This window comes from Lolium perenne, chromosome 7 (genome assembly GCF_019359855.2).
Source record: "Lolium perenne isolate Kyuss_39 chromosome 7, Kyuss_2.0, whole genome shotgun sequence".
NCBI classification, from domain to species: Eukaryota; Viridiplantae; Streptophyta; class Magnoliopsida; order Poales; family Poaceae; genus Lolium; species Lolium perenne.
The window spans coordinates 307,515,993-307,531,211 of NC_067250.2; the positions used below are offsets into that span (position 1 = coordinate 307,515,993).

Here is a 15,219-nt window from a genome sequence, read left to right on the forward strand (position 1 = left end):
AACATGAAAATTTCTACAACCATATTTTCCTCTCTCATAATAACTTTCAGTAGCAACATTAGCAAACTCAACAATATAACTATCACATAAAGCATTCTTATCATGAGTCTCATGCATAAAATTATTACTCTCCACATAGGCATAATCAATTTTATTAGTTGTAGTGGGAGCAAATTCAACAAAGTAGCTATCATTATTATTCTCATCAAGTGTAGGAGGCATATTATAATCACAACAAAATTTACTCTCCATAGTAGGTAGCACCAAAAGACCACTATCATTATAATCATCATAAATAGGAGGCAAAGTATCATCAAAGAAAATTTTCTCCTCAATGCTTGGGGGACTAAAAATATCATGCTCATCAAAGCCAGCTTCCCCAAGCTTAGAATTTTCCATATCATTAGCAACAATGGTGTTCAAAGCGTTCATACTAATATCATTGCTACTAGCATGCAAATAAGATTCCATGGGTTTTTTAATTTTCGCATTAAACCATTCATGTCTTGACTCAGGAAATAGAATAAAAAGCTCACAGATGTTGTCCATTATGCCTTACTAGTGTAAACAAGAAACAAAAAGATGCAATTGCAGGATCTAAAGGAAATAGCTTCGAGCACAAACACAATGGCGCCAGAAAAGTACTTTACCTGGAACCGAAGTATGAGTGCCTTTTACCTTTCCTCCCCGGCAGCGGCGCCAGAAAAGTGCTTGATGTCTACGTTCCCCCTCCTTTCCTGTAGACAGTGTTGGGCCTCCAAGAGCATAGGTTTGTAGAACAGCAGCAAGTTTTCCCTTAAGTGGATCACCCAAGGTTTATCGAACTCAGGGAGGAAGAGGTCAAAGATATCCCTCTCATGCAACCCTGCAACCACAAAGCAAGAAGTCTCTTGTGTCCCCAACACACCTAATAGGTGCACTAGTTCGGCGAAGAGATAGTGAAATACAGGTGGTATGAATATATATGAGCGGTAGCAACGGTGCCGAGAAAATAGCTTGTTTGGCGTGTAGTTGATGGTGGTAGTATTGCAGCAGTAGTAACGCAAAGAAACAAGAAACAAGCGTAGTAACGTAGCAGTATTTAGGAACAAGGCCTAGGGATTACACTTTCACTAGTGGACACTCTCAACATTGATCACATAACAGAATAGATAAATGCATACTCTACACTTTTGTTGGATGATGAACACATTGCGTAGGATTACACGAACCCTCAATGCCGGAGGTAACAAGCTCCACAATAATGCTCATATTTTAGTAACCTTTAGTGTAAGATAGATCAAAAGACTAAACCAAGTACTAGCATAGCATGCACACTGTCACCTTCATGCATATGTAGGAGGAATAGATCACATCAATATTATCATAGCAATAGTTAACTTCGCAATCTACAAGAGATCATGATCATAGCATAAACCAAGTACTAACACGGTGCACACACTGTCACCTTTACACACGTGCAGGAGGAATAGAACTACTTTAATAACTTTGCTAGAGTAGCACATAGATAAATTGTGATACAAACTCATATGAATCTCAATCATGTAAAGCAGCTCATGAGATCATTGTATTGAAGTACATGGAGAGAGATTAACCACATAGCTACCGGTACAGCCCCGAGCCTCGATGGAGAACTACTCCCTCCTCATGGGAGCAGCAGCGGTGATGAAGATGGCGATGGAGATGGCAGCGGTGTCGATGGAGAAGCCTTCCGGGGGCACTTCCCCGCTCCGGCAGCGTGCCGGAACAGAGACTCCTGTCCCCCAGATCTTGGCCTCGCGATGGCGGCGGCTCTGGAAGGTTTTTGTGGTTTTCGTCGAACGCCTCAGGGTTTTCGATCCAGGGGCTTTATATAGGCGAAGAGGCGGCGCAGGCGGGCTTCTGGGGGGCCCACACCATAGGGCGGCGCGGCCCCCCCTCTGGCCGCGCCAGGGTGTGGTGTGGGGCCCCCAGGGCTCCCTCCTGCGGCTCTCGGGTGTTCTGGATGGTTCCGGGAAAATAGGAACACAGGCGTTGATTTCGTCCGATTCCGAGAATATTTCGTTACTAGGATTTCTGAAACCAAAAATAGCAGAAACGAGAACGGCACTTCGGCATCTTGTTAATAGGTTAGTTCCAGAAAATGCACGAATATGACATAAAGTGTGCATAAAACATGTAAATAACATCAATAATGTGGCATGGAACATAAGAAATTATCGATACGTCGGAGACGTATCAATAAGCATCAACCAACTTGTCTCCAAGCACACTTAGGACGGCACCCACAAAGATTACGGTGGCATCCCCGAACGCTTTATCCTCGTCAGGAGTAAGCGGACCTCTGGGAGTACCTTCCGCAACCCGGTGCACGCCCATAGAAGTGAGCCACAAGAGGGTCTTACTCTGCCATCTCTTGAAATGAGAACACGTAAACGGGCTCGGTTTGAGCGCAGCAGCAAAACCAGACGGTGAAAATTGCCTAAGCATATAAGGTTTTTGGATTGTTACATTATTAGGCAATTTCCGTGTGAGTTTAATTACCGAAAGCAACATTACAGATGCACAAGCATACTTAACCATACACATCAGACCATGCACATGCATCAGATCTGAACATGGAACAAGTAGCAGTGCAAGGTAGGAGAGGGAAATCACGTATATCGCGACCGGGAAGGTCGCACCAGCAGTAGCACCACCACCATGGGAGTTGTTGATGTCGCCCATGGTGTAGTCGGATCTGTCGATGAAGCAGCCGAACCGTCGATGATGAAGACGAACAGCAGCGAGCAGTCGCGCCGAGACGCTCCCCAAAAACCTTATCGCCCGTCTCCCGGTGCAGGATCTCAACGGACGGAGTTTCGGAGGCCTGCTCTTCCGGACGGCTGTGCACGCAGTCGCCGGGATGGGGAAGACTAGAGAGTAGCACAGCAAAAGGAACTTCACGAGAGAGATCTTAGAGTACTATTTTCCAGATCTAATCGGTCTCCTTGTATAGCCTGGGAGGAAGCCGACCCGACCGCGTTGACACGCGTAGGAAGCCAGGGACACGCGGCGAGCATGCACATGCAAGCCGACACGTACCCAACACAGTTGGTGCACCAAGCAAAAATTTAGGCTTCCTTGAGTGTGTCTCGAGGCTGTCCCAAGCTGCCAACGTGATGGCCTTGAGATTTCAGGAATTGTAGATTACATGGGCTGCAGCCCATCTACATTTAACACAATAGTCGGCAAGCGACGGTGCTCAACTCCGTCCGACAGTGCAGTCTCCCAGCCCGCGGCGGAGGTAGGACCCATAGGCTGCATCCATAGGGCGGCCATGGGCATTGCCTTGGTGGAGTCCTCCCGTCGCGGAGGCCAATCCTACCACACATCTCTCCGCGCGCGCGGAAGCTCTCCGGCGCTCGCCAGCCGTTGGTCGTCGGCATCGTCCGCTGCGACGCGGGGTGGTTCGGGGATGCGGCAAGCCCGGCTAGCGGCGTCCTCGGATACGCGGCAGCGAAATCTCCCGGTAGGAGATCTCCTACCGACGCCTCCTGGCGTGGCGCGGTGATGCGCGGCATGAGTTTCTATCCCGGCCGGCGGCAACGTCGATTAGAAAAGAAAAATCTCTGTCTCGGCAACAACGGAGCCACGGCGCGGGTGTGCTCGTTTCTCAGGATGGATGCGAGTCGTGCGTGGCTCCGTGGGTTAGCTTGCTTTTTTTTTTGTCATCGTGTTTTTGTTCGCTGTTTTTTTCCAGGCGGGACGACGTACCACGTACCAGAGGGATTGCAATTTAATAGTTAAGAAATACTAGAGCCAGATCATCTGTTACCGACCCAACCGTCTCGCTCCTCTCGCCCCCGCGCGGGCGAGCAGGGGCGAACCCTAGCCACCGCTCCTCCTAGCCCGGTTCTCCCCCTCCCTCTCTGCGCCGCCGTCGGCGCGGGCCGCCGGGCGTTGCCTGTGCGGTGCCGGCGGCGGCGGGCGGTCTTTCCCCGCGAGCGTGGAGCCCTGGCACGACGCAGGGCGGCCCGTGGCGGTGCACCTTGGCCTATGGCGGTCTGATGCGGCGGCGTGAGATCCGTGTGTCGGGTGGAAGGAGGCGCAGCGGCGCCATCGTTGGCGGCGGAGCGGCGGCCGGGAGGGGTGGTGGGGCCAAGATCTAGGTCCCTTTTGGGCCTGATCTGGGCTTGGCGGGCCGTAGGCCCCTGGTCCGACCTTGCAGTTCCCTGGTGGCGGAAGAGGCTCGTCGGCGGTGGCAGGGTGGTGGCGACGCCACGGCCGGCCTGCTGCAGCTTGGCCGCGAGGACTTCACGGGCCTGGTTGGGCTCGGCCGGGCCAGGAGGGGCCTGGTTTGTCCTTGCTGCCTCGTCCGGTCGGCTGCCGTGAAGACCGCCGGTAGTGGTCGTCCGGTGGAGGTTGTTCCCTCCCGCTGGTAGTGGTGTGCTACCCCGGGCCCTGATGTCTCCCTCTTCCTCCTCTAGGCCTTGCGCCGGTGTCCACGGCGAGACAGCGATGAGGACTTCAAGACCGTGGGGGCGTGTGTTGGTGGGCGGTAGGTTTGGGGGGAGCTCATTGAATCGTCCAGGTTGGTGGTTTTGGGGGTTGGGAGAAATCCATGTCGGCTCATCCGACTCTGACGCGGTGGCTCCTGAGGGTGCCGCCTTGCCTTCTTGGAGGGCGTCGGATGTACCCCCTATCCATTTCCTTCCGTGTACCGGGGGAAACCCCAGGAGTTCTCCGGACAGCAGCGGCGTCGTTGTCGTTCTCTTTGTTGAAGGTGATGTTTTGGTATGCGGCGGTTCGAGGTGCTAGGAGTGTGGTGGGAATCCTTCGGAGGACGCAGCGGTTGCGGGGTCGTCATCGTTCTTGTCGAGCTACCGGTGTCGGCATTTGTTTCCTTTTTTCTTTCTCTTCCGTTTCTTTTGGGCCTGGTTGTGCTGCGCCCTAGCATGCTTGTATCGTGTGGGTGCTATATTAATATAGGGAAAATACACGATAACCCCCCCAGTTCGCGCGCCTTCCATCATATGCCCCCCTTTGTGTCACTGACATGTGGGATCCGGCCCCACATGTCAGTGATACAAGGGGGGCATATGATGGAAGGCGCGCCAACTTGGGGGGGGGGGGGGGGGGGGGTTATCGTGGATTGCCCCATTAATATAGCGGGGCGAAAGCCTATTTGGAAGATCATCTGTTACAACATAACATGGGAGAAGTTATTTTTTTCATTTAGTACAAGCGCTTACCTGCTAAACACTAATTAGAGAAACAACATCGATGTACTGACATATAACATGCGTAACTTTTTTCTAGATACGGATGTATCTAAACACTAAAATACTGTAGACAGAGTTGACACACTTATTTTGTCGCAACTATTTTCTAGATACGGATGTATTTAAACACTAAAATACGTCTAGACAGAGTTGACACACTTATTTTGTCGCAACTATTTTCTAGATACGGATGTATCTAAACACTAAAATAGGTCTATATAGAGTTGACACACTTACTTTGTCTCAAATTTTTATATATACATATCTATCTAAACACTAAAATACATCTTGACAAAGTTTACACACTTATTTTGAAACAGAGTTAGTATTACATAGATGGACAACATATAAATTTAAGCTCACAATTGTAAAGGAGCTTCTACTAACACAGTGATCCCTTTACCAAAGCGTTCTGACATATGTTGCGCCCATTCATGAATCCTGTAAACAGGTATGTTGGAGTTCCGATGAAAAGAGTAGCTTTTGAACTTGGGTTCTATAGTCATTTGCTTAAGTACAGCAGAGTTTTCCAGAATGCAGCATGCCAAGGCAACTTGAGTCCGAGAAAAAACCTCCTCCCGGGCCGCCACGCACGGGCGGCTCCGGAGGCGCCCCCCACGCCAAACCCTAGTAGCCGCCGGATCTCCTCCTCCGGTCGCTGCCGCCGCCAAGGCCGGCGGTGGCGGCCACGCCTGGCCGTCGAAGACGGCAGGTGCAGGCGAGCGCGCCCCGGCGGGCCCCCGACATGCGGAGGTGGGACGCCATGGGCGGCACGGTGGGCGAGCGCGGCCGGCGGCGCGGGGCTTCGTGGGCCTTGCGGCGCGGGGCTGGGGGTCGGGAGGGTTGGCGGCGCATGGCGGAGAGGCGGCTCCTGGCGAGGTAGGCAGCGGAGGGGAGGCGGAGGCGAGGCGCGACAGCTTCACCGGAGGTGCTCGCGAGCCTTGACTGGGAGGCGGCGGCGCGGAGAGTCTCCGCCAAGGAAGAGCCTTGGCGAGCAGAGGCCGTCGCTCCCGTGTCCTGGGCGCGCGTGGAGCTCTCCTGGCGGCGCTGGCGTGGGGAGAGGGAGGAGTCGGAGTGGGCCTGATCTGGGTCTACGGGCCCGATCTGGGCCTTCAGGGCTGGGGCGGCTACTGCATGGAGGTCGCCTGGAGCTGGCACGACCGTGGCGGCCGGCCCTAGCTCGTGCCGGAGATGAGTGGAGGCTGCTGTCCCTGGGTGGGAGGGAAGAGTCCGGCGAGGCCTGCTGCGGAGAGCTCGGGCGGAGAGGAGAGGAGGCGCCCTCGGGAGGCAGTCGGGCGTGGCCGGTGCTGGAGGCGGCGGCAAGGAGAAGCTCGGCCAGGGAGAGCCCTCGGCGAGCAGAGGTCTGCCGCCTTGAGCTCGGCAAGGTCTGGGTCACCGGGCGGCGGAGAGCGGAGGCTGGAGTGCGAGCCAGATCTGGGCTTCCTAGGCCCGATCTGGGCCGCTGGGCCGGGGCGTGCTGGACATGGGTGGGCACCTGGAGTTGGCGAGGTCCGCCGCGTGCAGCGTTGGCTCCGGCTGGAGGGGAGAGTGGTGGATGCGGTGCCTGGCCGGGCTGGAGGGGGAGAGGGAGGTTGACCAGATCCTCAGCTTTGCGTGGTGTGTGGTCTGCAGTTTTTTGCGACACCATCGATGAGGCGCTGGGGCGGCAGCGGTGCGAGGCTCAAGGGAGCTCTGCCCATGCTCTGGGGTTTCGGAGATGGTCGAGGACTCGGACGAAAGTCATGCCCGGCTTAGGTCAGGCCGGTGGCGACGACGCCCGGGTGTCGTTCCCCTCCTTGGAGGCGTCGCCGTGGAGTGTCGACATCTCCCTACTCAGTTGGAGCTTGGTTGTCTTCGGGCGAAAGCCTCGATCCGGTGCGGATCGGCACGTTGGCGGCGTCGGCGACGTCGTGACTCTGTGGGAGCTTCGTGCTTGTAGACACGGTGCAGGGGTCCCCTTGCGGTTTCAATCCGGTGGCGCTGCGGTCCACGACAGATCTTCAAGGCGCTATGCACGCCACTGCTGGCATGTTTCTGGAGGACAGCTTCTTGGGTTCGACCTGTCCCGCCATTGATCTACTTTGGATGGTGCGTTGACAAGGAAGGCCTTCTTGAAGTGGCTCCTCCACGGAGGTGTCTGGCGTCGGTTGAGACGTGGCTTGGCTACTTGCTTAGGACAGGTGCTTTGTGTTGTGGTTGTTTGGTCTGTAGCCGGTGTTGTGTGGGGTCACGCTCATTGCTTGTAGCGAGTGGTGCCGTTCTTGTACTCAAACCTCTACCTTCTATAAAGATATGGTACGCCTTTGGCGTACTCTCGAAAAAAAAAAGGCAACTTGAGTCCGGAAGCACCTGAACCCACCCACTCATGTACACTGTCTTGAGGTGATCATGGCGGTGCATATGACAGCCATCCCCTGTCAGCTCACCATTCCAACAGTGGTCAAGAAGCCTCATGTAGTCCATCTGTTATACATCCCACAAATCAGCTGGTAGAGACAATCCAAGTGCACATCGCACAAAAGAAAAATCAAAATCTATTGTTACTCCAGTTCAACAAAACAATACTCACATCAAGATGCAGCGTCTCTAGTTGGGGTGCAAAATCTAAATAGTGGGCCAACTGAACAATTCCATTATGGGAATTCGAATCATCATAGAAGATAAATATCGTACAAGTTAGATGCTTCAAATGCATAAACATGGCCTGTGGTCTTGTTGTCAGCGTATGCAACTGAAACATGAGCAAGCCAGTCAAGATAGCACTATAGTAGTAAGGCCTAGTTTGAAGAACTACTACATGGTAAGCACACCAATCATAAGATAAATTGCCAGATTACCAGGTCATTATATCCCCATAATGAGGCAAACACATTTAGGACCTTCACTACCAAAATACTAGGAAATTCAGTGAATGCATGGACAAACTGGTAAAAACAGCACTACAATCAAACGGAAGAATGCTGCAATACTGGTGGGGGCCTCCTGACTTTCGTTGCCTGCTCAAAGGAATAAGAAATCTCAATAAGCTTCGGCTCTGATCCTTTCAACCCTCCAAAGCAGATTGCAAAAGGAACGCCATCCGACGCGTATCCGGCCGGGATGGTGATCGCTGGGTAGCCACCGATGGCAAGCAGGCTATGAGCAGATGCGCCAGGAGCGACGATTGCGTCCAGTTGATTGACTAGCATAATCTTCTCAAGGCCCTCCTCGCACAGTTTGTTCAGTTTGGCAATGGCACGCTCCTCAGTCGGACCAATGCCGTTTGTTGCTTCAGATTGCACAAGGTAACTCTGGCCAAATTCAGCCATCCTTTCCTGTAACATATATTTCAAAAGTATCTTATTTGAGTTCAAGAAAAACAACTAGGAAATGAGGTGAAATAAAGTAATTACCGCGACAGGATGCTTGTCGTTGAATTCAATTATGCCTGATAATGATTTAACAGGTGTGGTGGCCAGCTCAGACAGGTAAGAGTTGAGGGACAGCTTGAACTCGGCGAGCATTAGAGCACGTTCGCCGCTTTGTACTGCATCGTTGATGACATTCATGCTTGGTATCTCAAGATTGTCCACCAATATGGCACCCAATTGCCTTTGAGTTTTTTAACAGCATGCACAAGTTAGGAAAAGCTAATCTATATTCAGACAAAAAAATCAACAAAACCAATAAGTAGATAACATGTCATAATTCATTCCTTCTTTCATTCAATCATCCCCAGTGACTGATCATCCCTCTTCAATGTTGATACTGTCATATAGTAGTAGTTTGCATGAAAAGTGTAAATGGATGTCTAAGCGACATTCAGGATATAGGCACATGTCTTTCTCATAACCAGTGGCATTTTCAAAATTTCAAACATTGCAGTGGCATTTGTTCCATAACTTGTTACTCTTGCCATGTTCGAGGCACGTTATTTTGACAGTATAATATTCTCTGGTGCAGAATATCATTCAGAGTGTATGGAGTCTGAAATAGTGTTGTGCAATAACTAGTTCTTCTCAAAGGCTTAAGAGCAAAGTGTGTCAGACCAGCTTAGGTGCCAACATTGGGATCAATCATCTACCTCCAGACCTATGATATTGTGTCAGCTAGTATCATAACCATGCCTCGGAGAAAGCTTGAAACTGAACATCAATTATGTGATTTACTGTATCATATGACAAGATCTTACACTTATATAGATTAAAAACATCGGGAAAAAAAGCACCACTTATTAGTTGTCTGGCTTAGCATAACCGCAGTTCTACAAGAAAGTGAAGCACAATCGAAGTGACTGATACCTATGAATAAAAAATATTGACGACACACAAGAAGAGTGATGAATCACCTCATAGTGTCGAAGTGCTCCCCAAACACCTTCTCTTTGATGGATCCGGGGGGAAACAGGAAGAAATCCTTCCTCATAACCCCAATCCTCTTGCCTCTTAGACCATTTATGTTCAAGAATTGCCTGTAACCGCCTTCCGGGATATACTGAGATGCCATGTGAGTTGCCTCTGCATCCCGTGGATCGTAACCAACGATTGCTTCCAACACATTTACTGCATCTGAAACAGTCCTACAGATTGGGCTGCATCAAGTAAATCGCATCACTAAGAAGTAACTAGAATCGGCGTCACCAGATCATAAAAGAAAAGTGAGCAAACATACATGGGCACATTACAACTATACTTTTGCTGAACTACTCGGTAAAAGTGGTTTCTGATAGTAATTCAGTTAAGCAATGCACACTGCAGTGCTGTTTGGGTTAATATTCAGGCAGTAAAACCACATCACTCTGCTAGATTGATGTAAGCATTCGGTCAGCGTCTATTTTACCCCACTGTGTCCATCCTTGGAGAAATGATGATGACGCCGGCACGGCTCGTGAGGCCGACCGTCGGCTTGATCCCGACAACAGAGTTGAAGCTTGACGGGCACATGATGGACCCATCAGTCTCGGTCCCGATCGTCACCGCCACCATGTTTGCCGCAGCAGCGATGGCGGAGCCGCTGCTGGAGGAGCACGTCGTCGCTGACGGCACGTATGGGTTCTACTACATCGGCAAGTGATTAGGGTCATTCAGATTTGCCCTTGATCCGATAAATGAACTTGCAATTCTAGCTTCGAAGCAAAGGTGAAGGAAAGACGTAATAGTAGGCGGAGGAGGCAGATCTGCTGACCAGGCCCTGCCCGCCGCGGGGGCTCCAGCCGGCGGGGACGCCGGGGGCGCGGAAGTTACACCACTCGCTGAGGCTGGCGGTGCCGAGGACCACCGCGCCGGCGCTCCGGAGCCGCTCGACCACGCCGGCGTCGCGCGCGGGGCGGGACCCGACCAGCGCGAGCGACCCGGCCGTCGCGTTTAAGGCGCCGGCCGCGGCGATGTTGTCCTTGATCAGCACGGGGATGCTGTGCAGCGGCGGGAGCGAGGCGCCTCCTAGGAGGCGGGCGGCGTCGGCGCGGTCGGCGGCGGCGAGCGCGCCGTCGGCGTCGAGCTCTACGACGGCGTGGAGGGCCGGGTCGAGCGACGCGATGCGGCGCAGGTAGAGCTCGACGAGGCCGCGCGAGGTGAGCGCGCCGCCGGCGAAGGCGCGGTGGATGGACTCGATGGTGGCCTCATCGAGCACGAACGTGGCGGTCGCGGTGGTGGCAGCGGCCGCCGCGAGGAGCAGCGGTACGAGGTACCGCAGCATGGCCGGCCACTTGGTGGCGCGATGTAGGAGGAGAGGACCCGACTGTTGACAAAACTGTCTCCGAACGAAGGGCAATTATTTTAGATTTGCCACACTTTTCTTTAAAGTGTCTATTATTTGCCACATGACCACCACCTGCCACCTGTCAGTGACACATAAAATGGCAAATGATAGAAGTGCAAAGAAAAGTGTGGCAAATTATAAAATCCCCCGGGGAATTTGCCACTAGCCTCTTTTTTTGTGAATTTTTTTAAAACATATTTTTAGACTGAAGACACGAGCAGAGCCCAGCTTTAAATTAATGAAGCCACAACAAACAGCTGAAGGTTTAAGATACAACTCACACCGTAAAACCGAAGGATAGCAAAGATAACGGTCTAACACGTCCATGTGCCCCAACACATGTCATCCATACAACACATAGCACAGATTAAGCTTACTAGCAAAATACCCGTGCGTTGCTACGGAATACATAACAATATTTGCATCTCATAATCAATAAGAAAATGCTACAAAATTTTATCTATTCCCTCTGTTCCTTTTTAATTGACTCAGATTTAGTACAAACTTGTACTAAATTCGAGTCAATTAAAAAAGAACGGAGGGAGTAATAATAATTATTAATAACAAGATATCTTTGAAAAATCCATATAAACTAACATACACATTAAATAAAAAGAGTAGAACATGATGGTTTTAGTTTAGCCCCAACAGCATTTCACTACTACACCTTTTACACGGAACCAATATATTTACTCCTTAGTATAACAAATCAGTAGCTAACACAGTTCTTTCAATATGAAAGAGGTTTATTCAAAGAGGTCTGTTCTTTATAGCTAGTCCTAATAATAAGAGAACCAATAACTGATTATGTTTGATATTTAACAAGATAATTAAAAACATCTGACTATCCGGTATACGCCTGGTGATGAATTAAATATTTCGATCTAAACGGTGGCATTCCCATAGAGCTAGCTAGTAGGGCAGTCTTCAGAACTTGGGAGTTCCTGCATGTACACAGTACTGAATGCATCGATCAATATGGTTCAGTGTTAGGCCGAAGATGGATTCTACCATTCTGACATGATACCTGCACTCTGAGCTACACTTGACAGAGTTACCTTCACCAACATAAACACAATTATGCCGAATTGCCGATGCACACTACATGAACATTTGTAATCACATCAGCCGGAAAAATGCCAGACCTGGCGGCCGTTCAGAGTACTTCGTATTACATTGTCGCAGCATACAACTGTACAAGAGCATAGCCGATTGATCGTCTTATAATATGGTCGACGATGTATTTGTTCTACGGTAGTAAAATCCGATTCCTCTGAAGAAGCATTAAACCGGAATCTCATGGATGGTGCAGGAATCAACAACAAGGTCGAGCAACGATGGCTGCAGCTTACACCTCCGACGGCCGGTACTTGGCGTGCACGAGCGAGGACTGGAACAACACCCCAGAGGACGGTCCGCCGCTAGGGCCATCGGCTGATCGGCATGGGGGCGGTCGCCAACGAGTAAAGCATGCGAATGCGGGTTCCATGGGTGTTGCCGTTCGTACTCGTACATACACACACGGGATGCGGCCCGTACTGCTCTCTTCTCCCGTAGCTATCACCTCCGCCGCCGGCGAAAATCCGGAGAGCCAGCGCCGCCCCGGATCGAATCCTTGTTGTCGCTGGCCATGGCGAGCCGCCGGCGTTGTGCCCTTGTCCAGCAGCCCATGGTCGTCCTCGTGTCCGGCTCCGGTCCCTGTTTGTGCTCATCTGAGAACTCATTGCCGCTTCCCAAGGAAATCCCCCGGCTGTGAGAAGCCCAACGTCGATCCCGTCCGGCTCCAATCGCTCCTCGTCCTTGTTGTAGCAATCATTGTCGCTTGCCATGCCCATGAGACCCGTCGGTATTTGTTCGATCGACGATGGCGGCCAAGTGAATTAAGGATTAGTAAACCACGTGATGCGATGGTTTCTTATATGAGAGCAGTATATCCACCGCGTATGAACCTGCCGCGTCTCGAGCAGGACTCTGCTGCCCGCCGGAGTGCTGTACTCTAGGTTGAAGAGAGAAACGTGGATAGTGCATGGCACCGTGGCCGCCGTCGGGCACTGCTCCAGGTCTGCGACTCCAGCTCGAGGGCAGGATGCGTATAGTCGACGGGGCATAGCCGCAGAGGACGCAGTATGGCCGGGCGTGCAGGCGTAGCCGCAGAGGACGCAGTATGGCCGGGCGTGTAGTCTCCGACGCCTGCCTGAAACAGGTGATTATTGCTTACGATTGTTTCTTTTGCAACTGATCTGGAGTTCTTCGCTCTGTAGGGAGCTGGATTTATTGGCCACCGACAACATGGCCTATGTTACATACGGCAATCATATTCCATATGGACTCTTTTCGGGAGAGACCGGACCCAACACGCCTGTGGTTACCAATCAGGAGAAGGAGGCGGGATAAGTGCACGAGGATGTAGGGGCGATATATACGACCGGTTTTTTAGACGGACGAAAATTTGTTCGGTTTTTTTTGACCTACTAACACCACCTATTCGTAACTTATTAGTAGAGAAAAGGAGCAACATCGATCCAGTTTATGAGGTAAACCGGACCCAAAACCCTTACACATGAAGCCAAACGGCGAGCCACACGCACCCGAAAACACACGACAAACACACACGCCTTGCCCAACCATCGGCCAAGAAGGCACCAGATTGGGACACAGGACCTCGAGACCGCGTCACAACTGGAAGCAAAACCGCTTGAAGCAAACCCTAGCTCCAGGGTGGCACACGTCAACGTACCGCCCACCCAAAGTATCTAGAAGAAGTCGGCGAGTGGACAGCAAAACATGGCCGGACCTGAGGATAGCGTCATCCAAGGAATGGTGATGCCCGTGTACCTTGCGCCCAAGATGCCCACGCTCCGTGCAACGACCGACCTTGACTCCAAATGCCAACATGGGACTCCACGAGCAACCCGAACAGCGCCTCCAAGAAGGGGACGACGCCATAGCGCCGCCGCTGCTTGCACCAGAGAACTAGTACTAGGGTTTCCCCCGTAGCTCGGGAGGAGGCATGATGGAAGGGCTTAAACGACGCCTCCAAGAAGGTAACAGCGCCCACAGGCGTCGCCGTCGCCCTGCAACAGCATAGGGATTTCTCCCAACCAATCCGTCAGCCCCGCAATCCAAAGATGCGGCAAGGAGACCAACAACCATACTCCGCCCACAAGAGGCCAGCACTCGCCACCGGCGAGGGAAACGGCGACCACCTCCAGCTTCATCCCCGGACAACCCTTGAACGTTGCCGGCCCAACAACCACAACCCGCTGGGAACACAGAGAGCACAGGCCGAGGGAGCAGGCACAGGTGAATCCCATGAGCTGAGCACGGTTGCCGCTGCAGCCCTGGGCAGGCCCAGATCGGGCCCGAAAACTCGATCGAGCCACGCCCGCGACGCCGGCAGCAACCTCCCATCCCGCAGCACCTTCCGCACCTCTGCACCAGCACCTCCCATCGCTCCGACCTCCGGCGGGTGGCCAAGATCGGGCCCGGATGGGCCCAGATCGGGCATTGCCGCCGCCGCAAGGCAGCAACTCTGCAGCACCAGAGGCTAAGCAACCAGAGCGACGCGCGCAGCCCGCGCCGCCGCACCACCAAGCTCGGGTGGCCGCACCGCCATGCGCCGCCGCAGCCCCACCTCGCACAGCCCGCAGTAGCCCGCCTCCGCGCGAAGACGAGTGTGGTGACCCGGCATACCACTGCATGGTGTAGTATGCAAGTTTGATATAACACCAATGAAACACCGTTCCACTAGTATTATATCGCTCAGAGTGGTACAACAGAAACATATGCGGGTCCAAGGCATGTCTATAGAATTACACACAGACTCTGTTACATAAGATCATCACAGCCTCCTACTTTATAATGAGGTAAAACTGCAGATAACTCCAGAAGAACGACTCATAGTATAATCCTATCACGAACTCTATTTGTAGAGTATTTAACTAGCTATGGAGGCTATGAATAGATTCTAGCTAAATAGGAGCTAGGTTTAGGAAGCTAGTTCCTTTCTATTGCTAATCTAGGTATTCTCCTTGTTGGATGTGATATCTGATTCTTCTGACAGGGTCCTATCCCGTGAAGTAGTTGTTGACTCCTCGGTCTTCGAGTTGCACTGTAGATCCTCCTTCGATGCCTCCATATCTAAGCAGCGGATTTAAGAGTGGGATGAGTACGAGCGTACTCAACAAGTTCATTATAGGAAAGAGGTGTTTAATGCACTAGCTACAGTATTAGACCAGAA

At 51.9% G+C, this 15,219-nt stretch overlaps 1 protein-coding gene across 3 annotated transcripts; it reads right to left on the bottom strand.

The window, feature by feature from the left end:
- Window positions 1-7,876: 7,876 nt before the first annotated feature.
- On the bottom strand, window positions 7,877-10,967 carry LOC127311853 (probable amidase At4g34880). 3 transcript variants are annotated; one of them, XR_007857934.2, is made up of 6 exons: window positions 10,407-10,964; window positions 10,062-10,276; window positions 9,571-9,813; window positions 8,636-8,834; window positions 8,081-8,557; window positions 7,877-7,974 (listed from the first exon to the last, which is right to left on the bottom strand). XR_007857934.2 is itself a non-coding variant. In XM_051342332.2 (5 exons), exons 1-5 carry the CDS (start codon window positions 10,914-10,916, stop codon window positions 8,189-8,191), a joined length of 1,512 nt encoding a protein of 503 aa, XP_051198292.1. In that variant the 5' UTR covers window positions 10,917-10,967; the 3' UTR covers window positions 7,998-8,188. The 3 variants fall into 3 exon arrangements, 2 of the variants coding, with proteins under 2 accessions (XP_051198292.1, XP_051198291.1); XM_051342332.2 differs by lacking the exon at window positions 7,877-7,974 and having other exon boundaries at window positions 7,998-8,533; window positions 10,407-10,967; XM_051342331.2 differs by lacking the exon at window positions 7,877-7,974 and having other exon boundaries at window positions 7,998-8,557.
- Window positions 10,968-15,219: the final 4,252 nt, after the last annotated feature.

Excerpts from the sequence above, each read along its gene's own strand:
- LOC127311853 (XM_051342331.2), bottom strand. The coding sequence starts at position 10,916 with ATGCTGCGGTACCTCGTACCGCTGCTCCTCGCGGCGGCCGCTGCCACC. Across the intron at positions 10,277-10,406 it reads CCCGCGGCGGGCAGGGCCTG|AACCCATACGTGCCGTCAGC; the intron begins GTCAGCAGATCT and ends CCGATGTAGTAG. Across the intron at positions 8,558-8,635 it reads ACGACAAGCATCCTGTCGCG|GAAAGGATGGCTGAATTTGG; the intron begins GTAATTACTTTA and ends TATATGTTACAG.